The 17,465-nt window shown below is 38.5% G+C and overlaps 1 protein-coding gene across 2 annotated transcripts in view; it reads right to left on the bottom strand.

The window, feature by feature from the left end:
• Positions 1–16,972, bottom strand: part of GCSAML (germinal center associated signaling and motility like) — a 44,169-nt gene extending 27,197 nt beyond the window's left edge. The window contains exons 1-3 of one of the 2 annotated variants that reach the window (XM_016125488.2): positions 16,807–16,949; positions 11,230–11,289; positions 5,558–5,607 (exon numbers count right to left, since the gene is read on the bottom strand). In XM_016125488.2, coding sequence (XP_015980974.1) covers positions 5,558–5,607; positions 11,230–11,289; positions 16,807–16,835 — 139 coding nt within the window. In that variant the 5' untranslated portion in view covers positions 16,836–16,949. Of the gene's footprint in view, positions 1–5,557; positions 5,608–11,229; positions 11,290–16,806 lie in introns of both variants that reach the window. The other variant, XM_016125489.2, reaches the window with a different exon arrangement.
• Between the last annotated feature and the right edge of the window lie 493 nt (positions 16,973–17,465).

Below are 17,465 nucleotides of genomic sequence, written 5' to 3'. Positions count from 1 at the left end.
GGAAAATCGCTTTTCCTGTGTCTGTTTCTTAATGGAATGAAAGGGTCCATAAACGCATCATGCAACTTTCAGCACAACTTGGAAATGTGTGAAATGGCTGCGTCGTTTGACTGGGAACAGCGTCACATTGATCCTTTTAACCTGCCCTTGTACTTGGTCCAAATGGAAAGGAAACAAACAAACTAACAGCAATATAACCTACCTAAGGAAGTGAAGAAGTTATTTATTTGAATATTGAAAAGATGCAGACATGGTGATTTTAATCACTTTCCTATTTAATTTCCCTTTTTGACCTGTGTAAAAGATAGCTGGGTCTTGGACATGGTAACTTCAGTTGTATTTACTATTGCATGAGGCCTGTTTCCCTGACTACAGTTGTACAATGACAGACATCTGGCATGCATGTGACTCCACATGGAAAGAAAACAACATCTCTGGGCTTGACCAATTTCTGTCTCTGTCAAAATATGCTTTGCAGAAACCATGATAGTGTCCTACATCCATATGACATAATAATGGTCTACTGCATAAAGAACACAAGATATAGGTCCTGGCAAATGGGAAGAGGTGGGTACCCTAGGCTACTTTAAACACATAGTGTGTCTGAAAAGTGAAGTTTCTTGTGGGTTACTAGTCTGAATTATTTCAGAATAACTCATTCAATTCAATTTTCACTTCTTTTTATAAAATCAGCACAATATATGATGAGCCTATTAGAATTTAAGTAAGCCAGATATCAGTTGGAGTTGGGCCCAGGGACAGAGAGACTCTCTTGTGACAGAAGATTAATAAAATATAAAATTTGATTCCATACAAATATTAATAAAATTAATGAATTCTGATAAAACTAATTAGCCAAATCATAGTTGGAAAGCATGTGAGCTCTCCCTCTCTCACACACACTTACAAGAACATTAGAAATAGGCAAGAGGGCAGCACTATTGTTCCTGGGGCATTAAATACATAGAGAATAATGAATTCTACCAAACACTTGAAAAATTAATACTTATCAACCTCAAACTATACCAAAAATTCAAGAAGAGGGGAGGTTCCCAAACCCCTTTTATGAAGCCACCATAACCCTGATTCAAAAACCAGACAAAGACATTACAAAAGAAAAAAAAGAAAGAAAGAAAAAGAAATGCAAGAAACAACTATAAGTGGTTATCCCTGATGAATATAAATGCAAAAATCCTCAACGAAATATTAGCAAACTAAATTCATCAATGCATTTAAAAGATTATACACCATAATGAAGTGGGATTTCTTCCAAGAATGTAAGTTCAGTTCAACATGTGCAAATCAATCAATGTGATATACCACATTAACAAAATAAAGAATAAAAATGACATAATCATGTCAATAGATACAGAAAAAGCATTTGACAAAATCTAACAATTATTCATGATAAAAACTCTCAGCAGAGTGGGAATAGAGGGAACATACCTCAACATAATAAAAGCCATACGTGACAAATCTACAGCTAACATCATACTCAATGGGGAAAAATTAAAAGCATTTTTCTTAAGATCAGGAACAAGACAAGGATGTCCGCTTTCACCACTCTTATTCAACATAGTACTGGGAGTCCTAGCCAGAGCAATCAGACAAGAAAAAAAAATAATACAATGCATCTAGACTGGAAAGGAAGAAGTAAAACTGTCATTATTTATGGATGACAAGGTGCAAAAAGAAACCTAAAGATTACACCAAAAAACTATTAGAACTGATAAATAAATTTAGTAAAGTAGCAGAATTCAAAATTAATATTCAGAAAGCAGTTGCATTTTTATATACCAATAATTAACTATCAGAAAGAGAAATTAAGAAAATATCCCATTTTCAAATGCATCAAAAAATAAAATAAAATACCTAGAAATAAATTTAACAAAGGTGGTAAAAGAATTGGAAAAATATGAGATATTGATAAAATAATTTGAAGAAGATACAAATACATGGAAGCATATACCATGCTCGTGGATAGGAAAAATTAACATCATTAAAATGTCCACACTACTCAAGCTATAGATTCAATGCAATCCCTATCAAAATACCAATGACATTTTTCAGAGAGCTAGAACAAATAATCCAAAAATTTATACAGAACAATAAAAGACTCCAAATAGACATAGCAATCTTGAAAAAAAGGATCAAGGTTGTAGGTGTCACACTACCTGATATCAAACTATATGACAAATTATGCTACAGTAATCAAAACAGCATGATACTGATATAAAAACAGACATAATGATCAATGGAACAGACTAGAGAGCCCAGAAATAAACCTATGCTTATACACTCATGTAATATATGACAAAAGAGGCAAGAATAGACAATGGGGTAAACACAGTCTCGTCAATAAATGATGTTGGGAAAATTGGACAGATACATGCAAAAAAAAAAAAAAGAATCTGTACCACCTTCTTATACTGTATACAAGAATAGATTTAAAATGGATTAAAGACTTAAATGTAAAACCTGAAACCATAAAACTTCTAGAAGAAAACATAGGCAGTAATCTCTCTGATATTGCTACTAGTAAGTTATTTTTGGACATTTCTTCTTGGGTAAGGGAAACAAAAGAAAAAATAAACAAGACTATACCAAACTAAAAAGTTTCTGTAAAGCAAAGGAAACTACAACAAAAGGAAAAATCAATCTACTGAATATGATGTATCCAATAAGGGGTTAACAGCCAAAATATATAAGGAACTCATTCAACTTAACATCCCCCCAAAAAAACCTATTAAAAATTGGGCGGAGAATATGAATAAACATTCCTCCAAAGAGGACATACAGATAGCCAATAAATATGTGAAAAGATGCTCAAGGTCCACTAATTATCAGGGAAATGCAATTTAAAATCAAAATTGCAATTTAAAATCACACCTGTCAGAATGGTTATTATCAATAAATCAGAAAACAAGTGTTGGTGAAGATGTGGAGAAAATAAAACCCTTCTGCACTTCTGGTGGGATTCCAAATTGGTACAGCCACTATGGAAAACAATATGGAGAGTGCTTGAAAAATTAAAAATTGATGTAACATATGACTCAGCACATCTTGGTCTCTATTTGAAAAAAATCTAAAACATTAATTTGAAAAGAACATATGCACCCCTATTTCATTATAGCATTATTTACAATAGGCAAGATATGAAAGTAACCTACGTGCCCATCAATAGATGAATAGATAAATAAGTTGTGCATATATATATATATAACAGAATATCACTCAGCCATAAAAAAGTAAAATTTTACCATTTGTGACAACATGGATGAATGTAGAGGGTAGTAGGCTAAGTGAAATAAGTCAGAGAAAGACAAATACCATATGATTTCACTTATATGTGGAATCTAAAGAACAAAATAAATGAGCAAACAAAACAGAAACAGACTCAGATACAGAGAATGAACCGATGGTTGCCATTTGTGAGGCTGGGTGAACATGGTGAAGAAATTAAGATGCATAAATTGTCAGGTATAAAAACAGTCACAGGGATGTAGAGTACCGCATGGGGAATATAGTCAGTAGTACTGTAATAACTATGTGTGGTGCCAGGTGGGGACTGAATTTTTTCAAAAAATAAGAAAATACAGGTAAATATGTGATGAACAATTTTAAGATTAGGATTCTGAAATTATAAAGAAAAAGAACAAATTTGATGAAAGAAATGTACTTTACAAAGTTGACGAAATTAAACAGAAAATGAGAATACTGTATATGACAAAAGCATTCACATCTGTATGTAAAAAATTCCTTACAATAAATATCACCATAGCTTCACCATAACATCATCAGAAAATTCTACTAAATATTATAAAAATAAATAATATCAATCATATTCAAACCCTGTAAGAGAGTAAAAAAATTCTAAGGCTGGATTGCTGAGGGTCACTAGCATTTTATGTGAACCCAAGAAAGGGCAGCAGAGGGTGGCTATAACTAAGACATGTGGGTGCTTGAGATACGCAACTGAGATTGTGATTGAACATTGCATTTCAGAGTCTGTAGTAGTTACATTTGGGCGAGGGATCAATGTAGGGAGGAGGCAAGAGAACTAAAGTGTTAATCAGGCTACTCTCAGAGACTGCACGTGCTGACCAGTCCCCTATAGCTAGGTCAGGAGGACACCTGCAGAACAAAGAAAGGTTCCTCCTGGAATTGCTGACAGCACATTCCCCATACCCAGAAGGGAAAACAGGAAAATAGAGTCTTTAAGTGGTGCCCTACACAAATAAAATTGCTCATTCCCTATGGCTAAAACCTTGAGGAACATATGGATCACAGGCTGAGAACTGCCAGAAGGCCTTTTGCTCTATTTATTCTTACCTTTCCTCACTGTTTTCCGTATCAGAGGAAATGGGTAAAAAAAGTCTTTAAGCTGTAACTCACAGGAACTAAATAATGACGCATAAACTGGAATCCCTGAACATTCATGTTCACTGTCTTTCTCTACATCCTTCTTACTGTCTTTCTCAGTGTCTTCCTCTCTCAGTCACACTCACCCTGTGCATCAGAGAGGAGACTACACTCTGTGGAGTATCACCCCTTCGCTGATAAACTTTCCTTTTGACTCTAACTTTGGTGTGTGTGTTGAATTCTTTCTACACTCTCCACCAAAGGACCCTCTTCTTCTCTCAGTGCAGGGCTTGGTCTCCCCTCTGCTCAGGGGAATTTGCCATTGTCCTGCATTCGAGGGAGGACAAAGAGAGTATAGGGGGTCAAATAGATGGTGACAGAGGGAGGCTAGACTTTGGGTGGTGGGTTCTATATAATCCATACAAATATTGTATTAAAACGTTGTACACCTGAAACTTATATAATGTTACTCACCAACATTACCTCAAAAAATTTAATTTAAGAAGTTGTCTCATGACAATTTTATGTGCAATGCACTATAATGATTTTTAAGTATGTTATTCTATTTATGGTCATGATGATGTTGGTGAAATAAATTTATTTGCTAACCAGACAAATATACTCAGTGCAGCTAAGAGATGATTGGTAAATGCAGTTTCAAATAATGTGGCTATACATTCCCTTGAAGAACCTTGACTGTAAGGTAAGCAACAGCAATGAGAAAAATGAGTTTCTTTCAGATAGGCCTGTCCAGAGGAACTGAACCGTATTATTCATAATTGTCCATTTTATGTAATTACATGATTACTCCATCTAGGTACTGTGTCAATCAGAGCAAATGCATGGGCAAAAAAAAAAAAAAAAAAAAAAAAAAAAAACTCAACAAATCTAATATTCAAAATGGCTCTATTTTAAAATAACAATACAGAAATTAAAGTTGGTATGATTTTGGTTAATTGCTTCCCATAGAAGTTCGCAAAATGTTGCTTGAAATAAATTAGATACAGATATTGCTGTAATGCAAAAAATAACAAGATCAGTTTTGTGAGGCCAAAAAAATGAAGGACTAAGGCATTGCCATAAGAACTCCAAGCAAAATTTACTTCAACCCTAAAAGAGTATCAGAAGCTCAGCTAATCTGGATGTTTACATTTTCTACTTCCCAAGTATAAAAAATATTATGAAGCAGACTTACTTTTCTTATCTTGACCTCGACTTTCTCTCTCATTTGTAGCTATTTCCTGCCTACAAGGAAAAGAGATAACACAAGACATTCCAGTTATCTGAAGCTGAAATTGCAGTTGAAATCAATGTTTCATTGCCTTTAACTCAAGGGCATTGCCGATTGACAATTCAAAAGTTAAATAAAATTAAAAGCCTGCTTACCCTAGTGTTTTTTTTTTCTGAAAAACAATGAAATATGGCTAATAGCACTGTATTGTATAACTGAAATTGGCTGAGAGTAAAACTTAACCACTCTCACCGAAACAAAGTAACACTAAAAGGTAAATATGGTTGTGTTAACTAACTCCATAAAGAGTATCCTTTCATAATGTTACATGTTTATCAAACCACAAAGTACACTTTAAGTATATTAAAATTACATTTGTAAATTATACTTCAATAAAGCTGAAAAAGAAAAAAACAAAATCTAGGAAAATGATTTTTAAAATGAAGAATAAAACCCCACATTTTGCGAAATTTAAGGAATTACTAGATTATCAAACTGTATGTGCAATAAAGTGAAATTTATAACATCTCTAGGAAAAAGTTTGAAAGTCAATTTATTTCTCTGCTCTTCTTGATGACAGAGTAATGTAGGGAGGAGGCAAGAGAATTAAAAATGTTAATCAAGCTACTTTCAGACTACAATGTGCTGATCAGCCCTGCGGCCAGGCCAGGAGAACCCCTGCAGAACAAAAGAAGATTCCTGCTAAGACTGCGAACAGGAACCAAGAGTCATTCCCTATGGCTAAAACCATAGGGAACCTATGGCTTAAAGGCTAGAAACTGTCAGCAGGCCTTTCACTCTACATATTCTTCTTACCTTTTTATGCTATATGCCTTTCCCCTTCCTCACTGTATGTCCATAGTAAAGGAAATGGATTAATAGTCTTTTAAACAATAACTTGTAGGAACTAAAGAATGATATATAAACTGAATTCCCTGAACATTCACTCCCCGACACCACCACTATCATTCCAAGTCTCTCTTGGTCCCTCTCACTCTCTGCCTCTGAGAGGAGACCACACTCCATCTGTGGAGTGTTACCCCTTTTCTAATAAATTCTCCTTTTGACTCTAACTTTGGCAGGTGTGTCGAATTCTTTCCGCACTCTCCACCAAAAGACCCTCTTCTTCTGTTGGTGCAGGGCTTCGTCTCCCTGTCACTTGGGGAAATTTGCCCTGTACTGCATCAAGAGTATGTATCTTTAAAGGTAAATGAGATGATCCTAGAAATTCTAAATACAAATTTACAACACAGATTAATAAGTGTGTGCTGGTAAAGAGAGAATAGAGATTCATCTCTGCAGGGACACAATTCCATAGCACAACAGAGAAGGGCTAAAAGGGGATAGAAGTCACAGAAGGGACCTTTTGTCCCTCTGACTCTCAGACTCCTGCTTAAGGGAATGTGGATACCACCTGTAATGGTCTGCCACCTCAAAGAGAGTGACATACACAGAACAGAGATGTGCAGGATACTTGATGAGGAAGCAGTCTGAAACAACACCAAAATCAAATCCTGGATTTTGGCTTTTGCACTCTCCCCAGACGAACACACAAAGGTTCACATACACCATTTTATCTCACAAATGACCTGTTGCCACTTAAAGAAGTAAGCATGAAGTTGCAAGCATGAACTTGATAACAAAAATAGTGTGCGCGCACATACACACACAGAGAAAAACAGAAATGATCTATTATAGGTAGAAAAACAGTAATAGATTATAATTATGAAAAAGAAGGCCATTTATTTTAACGCAATTGTTATTCCTGGAGATGAGATGCAAACAAATGAAACAAACTTACCCAATGATATAATAAAAGAGAAATCTTGAAAGAAAGACTTTTATCTAAAAACTTATTTTACAGAAAGAAAAACATTGAGATATGTAATGGCTTTCAAACTTCAAGAATAAACAATGACCTCCAAGGAAAGAAAACCTACTGTCCAAACCTTAGTAGCAGGGAGGATAACACTGCTGTGTTCTTTAGGAAAACAAAAGGAAACAAAACAAAAGGTGAATCTAAAACTCACTTGAACTTTGTGAAGTGTGCGAAGGGGCTAATGAATGGTGCATCCTGCTGGGGGCTGGCTGCCTTTGGTTCTGAGGTGAAGGTCTGGCCATGAAATGCAGACCCCAGCCCACACTGTTAATCATTATTGCCCACTGCTAGCTGTCTACTCTAATCTAAGTGCAGTGTGACAGTCCTGGGTCCTGGGCCTAGCTGTCACTTCCAGAGAGTAAAATATCTCCAGATTTTCTTTTTAAATTTTTTTTATTAACCCATATTATAGACAAAATAATGTCCCCCTGGGGTGGGGGGAATTGTATGCTGAAGTCCTGACCCCCTGGACCTCTCAATGACACTGTATTTGGACAGAGGGTCTTTATAGAGGTAATTTAGTTAAAACGTGGTCATGCTGTGGCTCTAATCCAGTTCAAGTGGTGACCTTATAAGAAGAGGAAATTGAGACACAGGCAGATATTGAGGGAAGATGATGTCAGGACACAAAGAGGAGACAGACATCTGTAAGCCGAGGAGAGAGGCCTCAGAAGGATCCCACCCTGCCAAAATTTTGATCTTGGATGTAAGGCCTCCAGCATGATGAGCAAATGAGTTTCTATTGTTTAAGTCTCCTGGTTTGTGATAGTTTGTCATGGTGGCCTGAGCAAAGCCACAGAGCCTGGCAGTGGGCCTCAGACTGACATCATCAAGTATCAGCACTTCTCGTCCTCATCATTCTCGCCTCCTGAGGCCGATTCTAGCCTTCTCCTCACCCGCCCTGCTTCCACCACAGAACCTTCTCACACTCCAGGAGACAAGGATGGTGGGGAATCACCATTCTCTCATTTCGGAACTAGATCCAGAAAGAGACACCATGATAAAGAGGATACCCCCAGACATCCACTACTGTCATGGATCTTGCCTCATTAATGCATTTAGAATCAATATGCAGCAAAGAAAAGGAAAAGGTGAATGTTAACTCAAAATAATAGCAGATTAATTATAGTCAATAACAAAGGTAAGAAAAATAAAGTCATAGAATATCTGAAATACATGATTGTTTTTTAATAGTTAATTACAATCCTTAAAAAATTATATAGTATGAACCTATAAACATAATGCTAGCTCATATTTATTGAGTGCTAGTTTCAGCCAGACACTATTCTAATGAACAGACAATGATTTTTTTAATGTTATTTTCGCAGCTACAATCTAAAATCTTTAAATTCTAAGACTATAACCCATGTGAAGAAACCAGAATTTAAAGGATTTTCGTTAACCCATGTTAAAACTGATATACAATGTATGACCAAGAACTTTGATGAAATCCACAAAGCAGAAATGACAGAGATACTGATAAGGCAATGAAATTAGAATTAGTATCCAAAATGTAAAGCAATGCTTAAAATTAAAAACTACTCAGATCCAAGAAGAAATAAAAATTGAAGTAACAAAATAATAGATAATAATAGCATTTCCTTTAACAAAATGTGGGGTACAGATAAAATATTTTTAAAGGAAATGTTATATTCTTACATGTTCCCATTTCTAAACCAAAAAAAAATTGAAAACACAAAAATTAAGTTTTTAAATCAAAATAATTAGAATAACAACTATTTCAAAAATTAAAGTAAGCTAAAGTAAGGCTCCAATAGAGCTAAAAGCAACAATACCACGCAGTCCTGGAAAGAGCAAAACAGAATTCAGGCCAGAGGTATCAAGGTGTTGTGTGTTTGGGATGGGGGGAGATTGGTACAGATATTCTATATCTTGACTAGAGGTGATAGTTACATAATGGTATGTGTTTTTCTAAACCTAACAAATTATGAACCTAAAAGGTGAATTTTACTGTACTATACTTCTGTAAACCTATATTTTAAAAAGTTAAATAACTTGAAAGATCTTATATTATCCTTTTTGTAAATGTGTTTAAAGTTATGAATTAAACGAACGATATTCTAGTAAAAATAAGATAACTGAAATAGACTTAAGAGGATGTAGATCATGTAATTTCATTCAGAGTATCATCCTGCCAAATCCACCAAAAGCAGAATGAAATTATTTCTAGCCTGTGTAAACACATACACTGCACTGAAATTAGTTGATTTGTTGAGGTGGTTGAGATTGTCCTCTCCAAGCTGGCTGTTCAAAATCCTGTGAGTTCCACTTATAAGATTTGTTTGCATGAGGGTGCCCTAGACACACGCAGCCTCTCTTCACTTAGTTATTATTGTCTGCTTGTGATGAAGATTTACTTGTATCTGAAAATGTTGACACTTCAGTTCCCTTCACAAGGGAGAATTATGGATGTCAGCTAGTGCAAATCTCACTTCAGATGTGACAGAGCAAGAGCCTTATTTAAATTGTCCAGCTCCGCAGAACTGATTTATGACACCCTAAGAGAGGGCCTGGTCCAGCGACATCACTGAGTATTTGTTTTCGCCTCCCTAGCTACAAACTGTAACGGGAGTTACAGAGTCACATAACACAGGCACAGCCACCCACTGTCTCTGTCTTTGCCTTGGTGCAGAGAAAGTGTAAGCAAAGCACAGGAAATGGAGATTCCTGCAAACATTATTTCTTGTCACCGACAAACAATGGCGCCCTCCTCACAGGCCCCCATCCTTTTACTCTGTAAAAAGAAGGCAGACATGTCAGAGGCTGGCATCTCTGGAAACCCGGGGCTTGTGATGGAATGATTAGGAAAGAATTTGGGTGCAAAGATATGAAAAGCTCATAAGAAATAAGTCAGGGTGTTTCTGTTCATCTAAGCTGCAGTGAGATATCGATGTCCAGTTATATGTTGTTTTTCCACTGTTTTTTCTTTTTTCCATTGAGTGTCTTGTAAGAGTTGATCAACAGATAGGCTAACTATCCTACCGAGTAATGGATAGTTTCTTGAAAGCACGCAGCAAAAGAACAGACATACAGTTATAAGTGATGAGAAAGCATGCAAGCTTAAGTCGAGGGCAGAGCGGAAAATGCACGGCACATGGAAGGGACACTGCAGTAGGGGACAATGAGAACCAGCAGTGCCAGGTAGAGACACCACCAAGCACACGCACAGGAAATAAAAGCTGTGCGCACTAGCAGTGTGTTTTGAGGTCCCAAAATGAGGCTGAGCTTAGTGGTTTGAAGAATGAATAAATGGAAGCAGAGTTCCTGAGAGAGAAGTGTGAGAGTGGAGGGTGGGTAATGAGACTTGGAAAGACCATGGGGCTCAGTCTTTACAGGATTGTGGTCCCTGGTAGTGTCTGGATTTTATTCTGATGCAATAGAGAGCCATCAAAGGTCTTAGGCAAAGGCATGATTGCACTTATATTTCCAAATGCTATTCTGGCTAAGCCTAAAGAATAGATCGGAAGTGTGACCACTATAGATAGCCAACAGAAAACAAACTTACTTTACTCCAGCTACAAATTGTATTTTTGCTTTGTATAACCATTAAGAAACAAGTCATGTGCACATAACCCATGCCCCCTGCTTAGATAGACACACTGTCTAACCTTCTGCCAAGTCTTAGAGGAAGTCACCAAAGAACTCTCTCATTATAGCTCTTAAATGTTCGCTCTTGTGGGACAAAAATTTAGGAGTAAAGGTCAGAGAAAAAAGCTCTGGTATGTTGTGTTCTTACCGTTTCCTTCCCACATCTGGGTTTACCTTCCTGAGCTTCTTTTCATTGTCTCTCAGGCAACTAAGTGGAAATGTAAACGAGAGAGAGAGAGAGAGATTGTTACCTACTTCCAAATGTTCTCATCATATTCTGTAGCTTTCTCTGTCATTAAAACAAAGCCTACCATTTCCCTCCAAACTTATCTTCTCTTCAGAATTGACAAACAGTCACAGACATAAAATGCAATTTAGAAATTAACCACAGATATAAAATGCAATTCAGAAATTAACCAGAGGCTAAGCTAACAATGGGATGAAATGCTAATAGTCTGATCTTTGACTCTCAGTCTTGTATTTAATAATCAGAAAAGTTCCAGGTCTAAGGTTTATCCTGATCAGGCATGCATGCAAATTTCCTGAGTCTCCAGAAGAAGTGAGGGTCCAAGACAGTAGAAATGGCCTAACCACTTAGCAACAGGAAGATGTGGCTTCTCCACAGCCCAGGTGGGTCAGCAGCTCACCCACATCCATCCTGTGGACTATGAGGATTGTTTACCTTGGCCCTTGGAGTCAGAGCAAACTCCTTCAGACCTGGCCGTCTGGGCATCTGTGTACAGTATAGAGTGCTATGAGCTCCACCTATGTTCGGGGAAGTTTATTTTGTGCTAATTGCTTGTGTGTTTTCCCATCAATAATCATCATCCTTGGGAGAGTTGAGCAAGCAATAAATGATGGAGTGGAGGCCAGAGAATTAGCACCTGGCAGTTACAGGACAATTGGCAATGCAACGAGACCCCTACTGCACCAGTTGTCCTGTGAGTGCTCTTTACCTCCTTTATCACATCCCTCCTGCCTCCATGTGAGATTGCATGTAAAATGTCAAAGCTGTGAGCCGCCCTCCTGCTCAATTGTGTTATCTGTCCTCCATCTCCAAAGAAGAAATCCAAATGCCCAATAGTCACATGAAAAGATGCTCAACCACCAATCATCAAGGAGGTGCAAATGAAATCTACAACACTACCTCACACCTGTTAGGATGGCTACTATCAAAAAGACAAATAATATCAAGTGTTGGTGAGGATGTGGACAAATCAGAAAGTTTGATCACTATTGGTGGGAATGTGAGTTGGTACAGCAACCATGACAAACAATTTTAAAAATTAAAAATGGAACTATCATATGATCAAGCAATCACACTTCTGGGTATATATACCAAAAGTGCCAATAGTAAGATCTCAAGAGATATCTGTACCTCCACCTTTACTGCAGTATTATTCACAATAACAAAGATAGGGAAACAATCCATATGCTCATTGATGATGAATAAAGAAAAGATGGTGCATATACAATAAAATATTATATAGCCTTAAAAAAATAAAAAAGAAGGAAATTTTGGCATTTGTGACACCATAGATGAAACTTGAGGGCATTATGCTCAGTGAAATAAGCCAGTCTCAGAAGGACAATTACTGTATGAATTGAAAATAAACTCACAGAAGCAGAGAGTAGAATGGTAGTTGCCAGGGGCTGCTCATTAGATATAAAATCTTGGTTTTACTACGTGAGTAAGTTCTGAAGCTGTGCTGCACAACACAGCACCCAAAGTTCTCAGTGTGGTGCAGTGCACTTGAAAACATGCTAGGAGGTCTCGCAACAGTGCTCTGGAAATGAAACCAGATCACAACAAAACCCTCAAAAGAACACAAGGAAGGCTTTGGAGGTGACAGGTCTATTTAGTGTTCTGGTCACAGTGATGGTATCACAGGAGTTTGCACACATCCAAACTCAATGCATATGTTAAATATATGCAATTTTTGGCACACTAATTATACCTCAAAAACGTGCATGAACCCGAGTGGCGGGTTCATCTAGCCGAGCACCTTCCCCGTGCAAGAGTTCCCCACTGCACTATATGGGACCCCCCAGTCCTCTGCCTGGAGTCTCTGTCTGGAAGCTGAGTCCATATCTCAATAGCCCAGGTCTTCGGGACCCACCTGGCCCCCTATGTGGCATCTCATTCGTGGCACTCATTCCGTCCCACTGCATTATCTGTGTGTTTGTTACCCTTTCCTGCTAGCATAGTCTCCCTACTCCTCCATCGTGTCTGCAGCACTGTGAACGATTTCTTGTGAGCCCAGTAATTCCGAAGAGTGGTTCACAGAAACGAAATGCTCTGTGGCTCAAAGGCTGGAAAAATGCTGGTGGTCAGGACACCCAGCAGCCACCTGCTATGTGCCTGCACTGGTTCAGACACACAGCCTTTAAGCGCCTGCTTTTTGCTAAGCTCTGGGGAGGAATAGGGGCTGCAGATATTCATTCAAAGCAACAATTGCCAGGAGATGGGAAATAATTAGAGGCCAGTTGCTACACATGACAGTGGAGGTAAAGCCCAAAGTGAAAAAAGTACAAGAAGAGAATGATTAAAACAGGATATACGGAATCTTAAATTCTGAAATAAGTAGTCTGCACCTCACATGAAGTGTGAGAAAAGGAGATACACATCTGACACAGGAGCGATATAATCAAGAGTGTTGCCTGGTTGGGTCAAACTGGCTATGCTAAAAACACATTCGAACAGCCAACAGGCACATGAAAACATGCTCAACACCACTGCTCACCGGGGAAATGCAAATCAAAACCACAGTAAGACATCATCTCACACCTGTCAGATTGGCTGCCACCAAGAAGACAAGAGAAAAAAAGATAAGAGATATTAAGTATCGGCAAAGGCGTAGAGAAAAGGGAACACTCATAACTGTTGGTGAGACTGTAAATTGGTTCAGCCACTTTGGAAAACAATTTTTGAATATAAAACTACCATATGATCCAACAATCCCACTTCTGGCTATATATACAAAGGAAAGAAATGAAAACCGGGTCTCAACGAGATATGTACATCCCCATGTTCATTGCAGCATTATACAAAATAGCAAAGACATGGAAATAACCTAAGTGTCTGTCAATAGATTAATAGACAAAGAAGGTGTGGTTCATCTCTAGTTCTATGCACGCGTGCACACACACACACACACACACACACACACACACACACACATATAATGGAATAGTAAGCCATGAGAAAGAAGGAAAACCTGACATTCGTGACCACATGGATGGACCTTGAGGAAACCGCTAAGTGAGTCAGACAGAGAAAGACAAACGCTGTATGATCTCACTTACATGTGAAATCTACAAAAGGTGAACCAGTAGAAACAGAGAGAATGGTGGTTACCAGGGGTTGGGGGTGGGGGAACTGGGAGACATTGTTTAAGGTACAAATTTGCAGCTATGGACAGGAAGTCTGGAGACCTCACTCACATCACAACAGTGATGGATAACCATACTGCAGTGTGAACGTGAAAGCAACAAAGAAATGGCAATTATGTGGTATGATAGAGGTGTTTGTTACACTGTGACGGTGGTCACATTACAATATACAAATATATCAAATTGATAGGTCATGTCCCTTACACCCGTAGAATGGTATGTGCCAATGTACAAATATGATGTCATTAGAACACAGTATAATAGCACAGCCTGGAAGGACTGTGGGACAGTGGACACACAGTGGGATGATGAAGAAGCAGTTCTTTAAGATTAGGCAAGATGTAAAAAGAATGCCTGTTATCTATATCTGTTCTACAACTTCAAAAGCATTTTCAAAGAATAGAGATAAAAATCACTAATAGAAAGAGAAGTCAAAATGGCATAGATGATAGAGAATTTGTTCATCCCTCTTGCAACAACATCAAAGTTGTGACAGAAACATGGAGTAAAAAGCAAGGAAAGTCATCTGGGACATAGACAAACATAAGCACTACAAATAGAAAGACAAATAATTAATCACCGTGCAACGGGAAGAGATAGGACGGGGTGAAGACATGTGGCTGCCTGGTCTGGAGCAGTTGAGTAGGACGGAGGCCATAGCAGTGGCAGCTGCAGACACTTCTCAAAGAGGCCATGTTTGTGAGCGGACTTTTGTGGTGACATACATGCTCACTCTGAGCACCAGCACTGGGTGGGCTGCTCTGGGGGGTACCTGAAACTTATAGGGAGTCGCTGAGTTGTCGAAGTGAGGGCCGGAGGCAAGGCTCCATCCCAGGCAGAAGTGCTGGAGATATCCATTGTTCTACTGTTGAGACCTGCTCGCTCCCAGTGAGGGGATACAGTGCCGCCATAGCTGAGATATCATCAAACTGGATAACACAGGTCGCTCTGCCGAGAGGATTCCCTGAATCTCCACCTCCCCAACTCATGGACCCACCCAAGTCACATCCAGGTGTGTACCCAGGGGTCATGTGCTCCTTGCTGAGCAATGCCTAGACTTACACTGGTGGCAGTTGGCCTCGGTTTCTGATATGGCCTCTTGAGGCAACTATAGGCACAGTATCTGGGGATTGTTTGTTAAATCTTTAAAGGTGACCCTGGAGGGGCGCAGACTGGGGCTAAACTTGGCCTGCAGCTGAACCCCTCTCAGGACTGTGCCACTGGACACCTACTGCACAAAGCCATGTTAATAAGACCAGGAGACTTAGGAGCTTTGCTTATTACATAGAAACAAACACAGAAAGGCAGCCAAAATTGGAAGATAAAGAAGCAGAAACTATATGATAGAACAGAATAGAGACCCAGAAATAATGGAAGCAAGATACACACAGACTAAAAAGAAGGGGATGGAAAAAAGATATTGCCTTGATGGACATAGAGGGTATTGTGCTGAATGAAATGGGTTAGATAGGGAAAGACAAATATCTCATGATTTCACTTACATGTGAAATCTAAGAACAAAATAAGCAACAACAAAAAAAGAAAAAAAATCATAGAGACAGAGAATATTTTGAGAGTTACCAAATGAGAAGGGAGTTGGAGGGTATGGTGAAAAAGGGCAAAGAGATTAAGAAGTACAAATGCATAGTTACAAAATAGATATGGAGATATAAAGTGTAGCATAAGGAAAATAGCCAACAATGTTGTAATAAATATGTAAGGAGGAAGAAGGGTATTAGATTTAGTGGGGTGATCACTTGAGCTCTAATCACTATGCTATACAATTGAAACTAATATATTATTGTTTGCCTATTATAATTGAAAAAAAAACTCATTGAATTGTACAATGTAAATAAGAGCAACTAATCGTCTATCATATTTCAATAAAGCTGGCTGGGGGAGTGGAGGGCGGGGAGAGAATCACCAATAAAAGCACTGCTTAAATCAAAAGCATCTGAGTGCACTATTTTGCATCCATAAATTTTCAAGTAACTGATTGTTTATTCTTATGTCAACCCCTTTAAGCTGATAAATAGGAAGATAATCTCCATACCTAACTGAGGAAAGAGGTGCAGAAATATTCAAGTGACCAGTCTAGAACTGCTGGATAAAATAGGGGATGCATAGTTAAATTTGAATTTCAGGAATATTTTAGTATAAGTATGACCCACACAGTAATTCTCCAAATAGAACATAGGACATGCTTATGCTATGTGTTCTCAAGGGGATGCCATTTTCAGGCTCAGCCTGCTTAAAATACAACCTGCCAGTCCAGATGTGAAAAGCCAGCTGCCTTCTCCCCAGAAGGGCATCACCCAGAGTCAAGACTCACCCTAGTTCTCTCAAGAGATTATTTCCCATCCTCGGAGTGTATCAGGTTCTCAGCTCCTAAATTTTGCTCTTTGGAACAGTTTTGGCCGAAGCAATAGAAGGCACGACATGGGGCAGGATGTTGCATCTGACCACGGCTTGTGCTCCCGCCAACCGCTAGCTGCCAGGGGATGGGCATGTTAGAGTAGGAAGGGACCATTCAGAGGGCGGGGAGAAGGAAGGCACATTTTTTTAGTGTATGTGTGTATGTGCATACGTATGTGTGTTTCTGTGTATCAGTGTGCATGTGCATTGCATGCATGGGTGTGTATGTGTGTGCATAGTGTAGGAAAACATCAGACTTAACCGTGAGAATAAACCTAACACTGGGTTCATTTGCCTTTTCAGGAAACCCAGGATTGCAGGAGGAGTGGCTTTCCTATTGTCCTGAAATCTGGTATCTGAAGATTTCCAACATTTTGCTCTCTTCCAAACACACAAAAGGAAGCCTCTTATAAGAAAAGAAAGAAAGAAAGAAATGCCTGATTGTTCCTCTAGCCATAAAAACCAAATTAAGATTAATGCCTTTGCTCAGAGGTCTGACCCCAGAAGACGAGAAGTATGTGGGTGGCATGGCCCTGGTGGCCTTTGAAGTAGAAAAGTGGACCACTGATCTTCCTG

Source organism: Rousettus aegyptiacus, unplaced genomic scaffold (assembly GCF_014176215.1).
Source record: "Rousettus aegyptiacus isolate mRouAeg1 unplaced genomic scaffold, mRouAeg1.p scaffold_m13_p_7, whole genome shotgun sequence".
Taxonomy (NCBI): Eukaryota; Metazoa; Chordata; class Mammalia; order Chiroptera; family Pteropodidae; genus Rousettus; species Rousettus aegyptiacus.
This window is presented reverse-complemented; position numbering and strand designations above follow the sequence as displayed.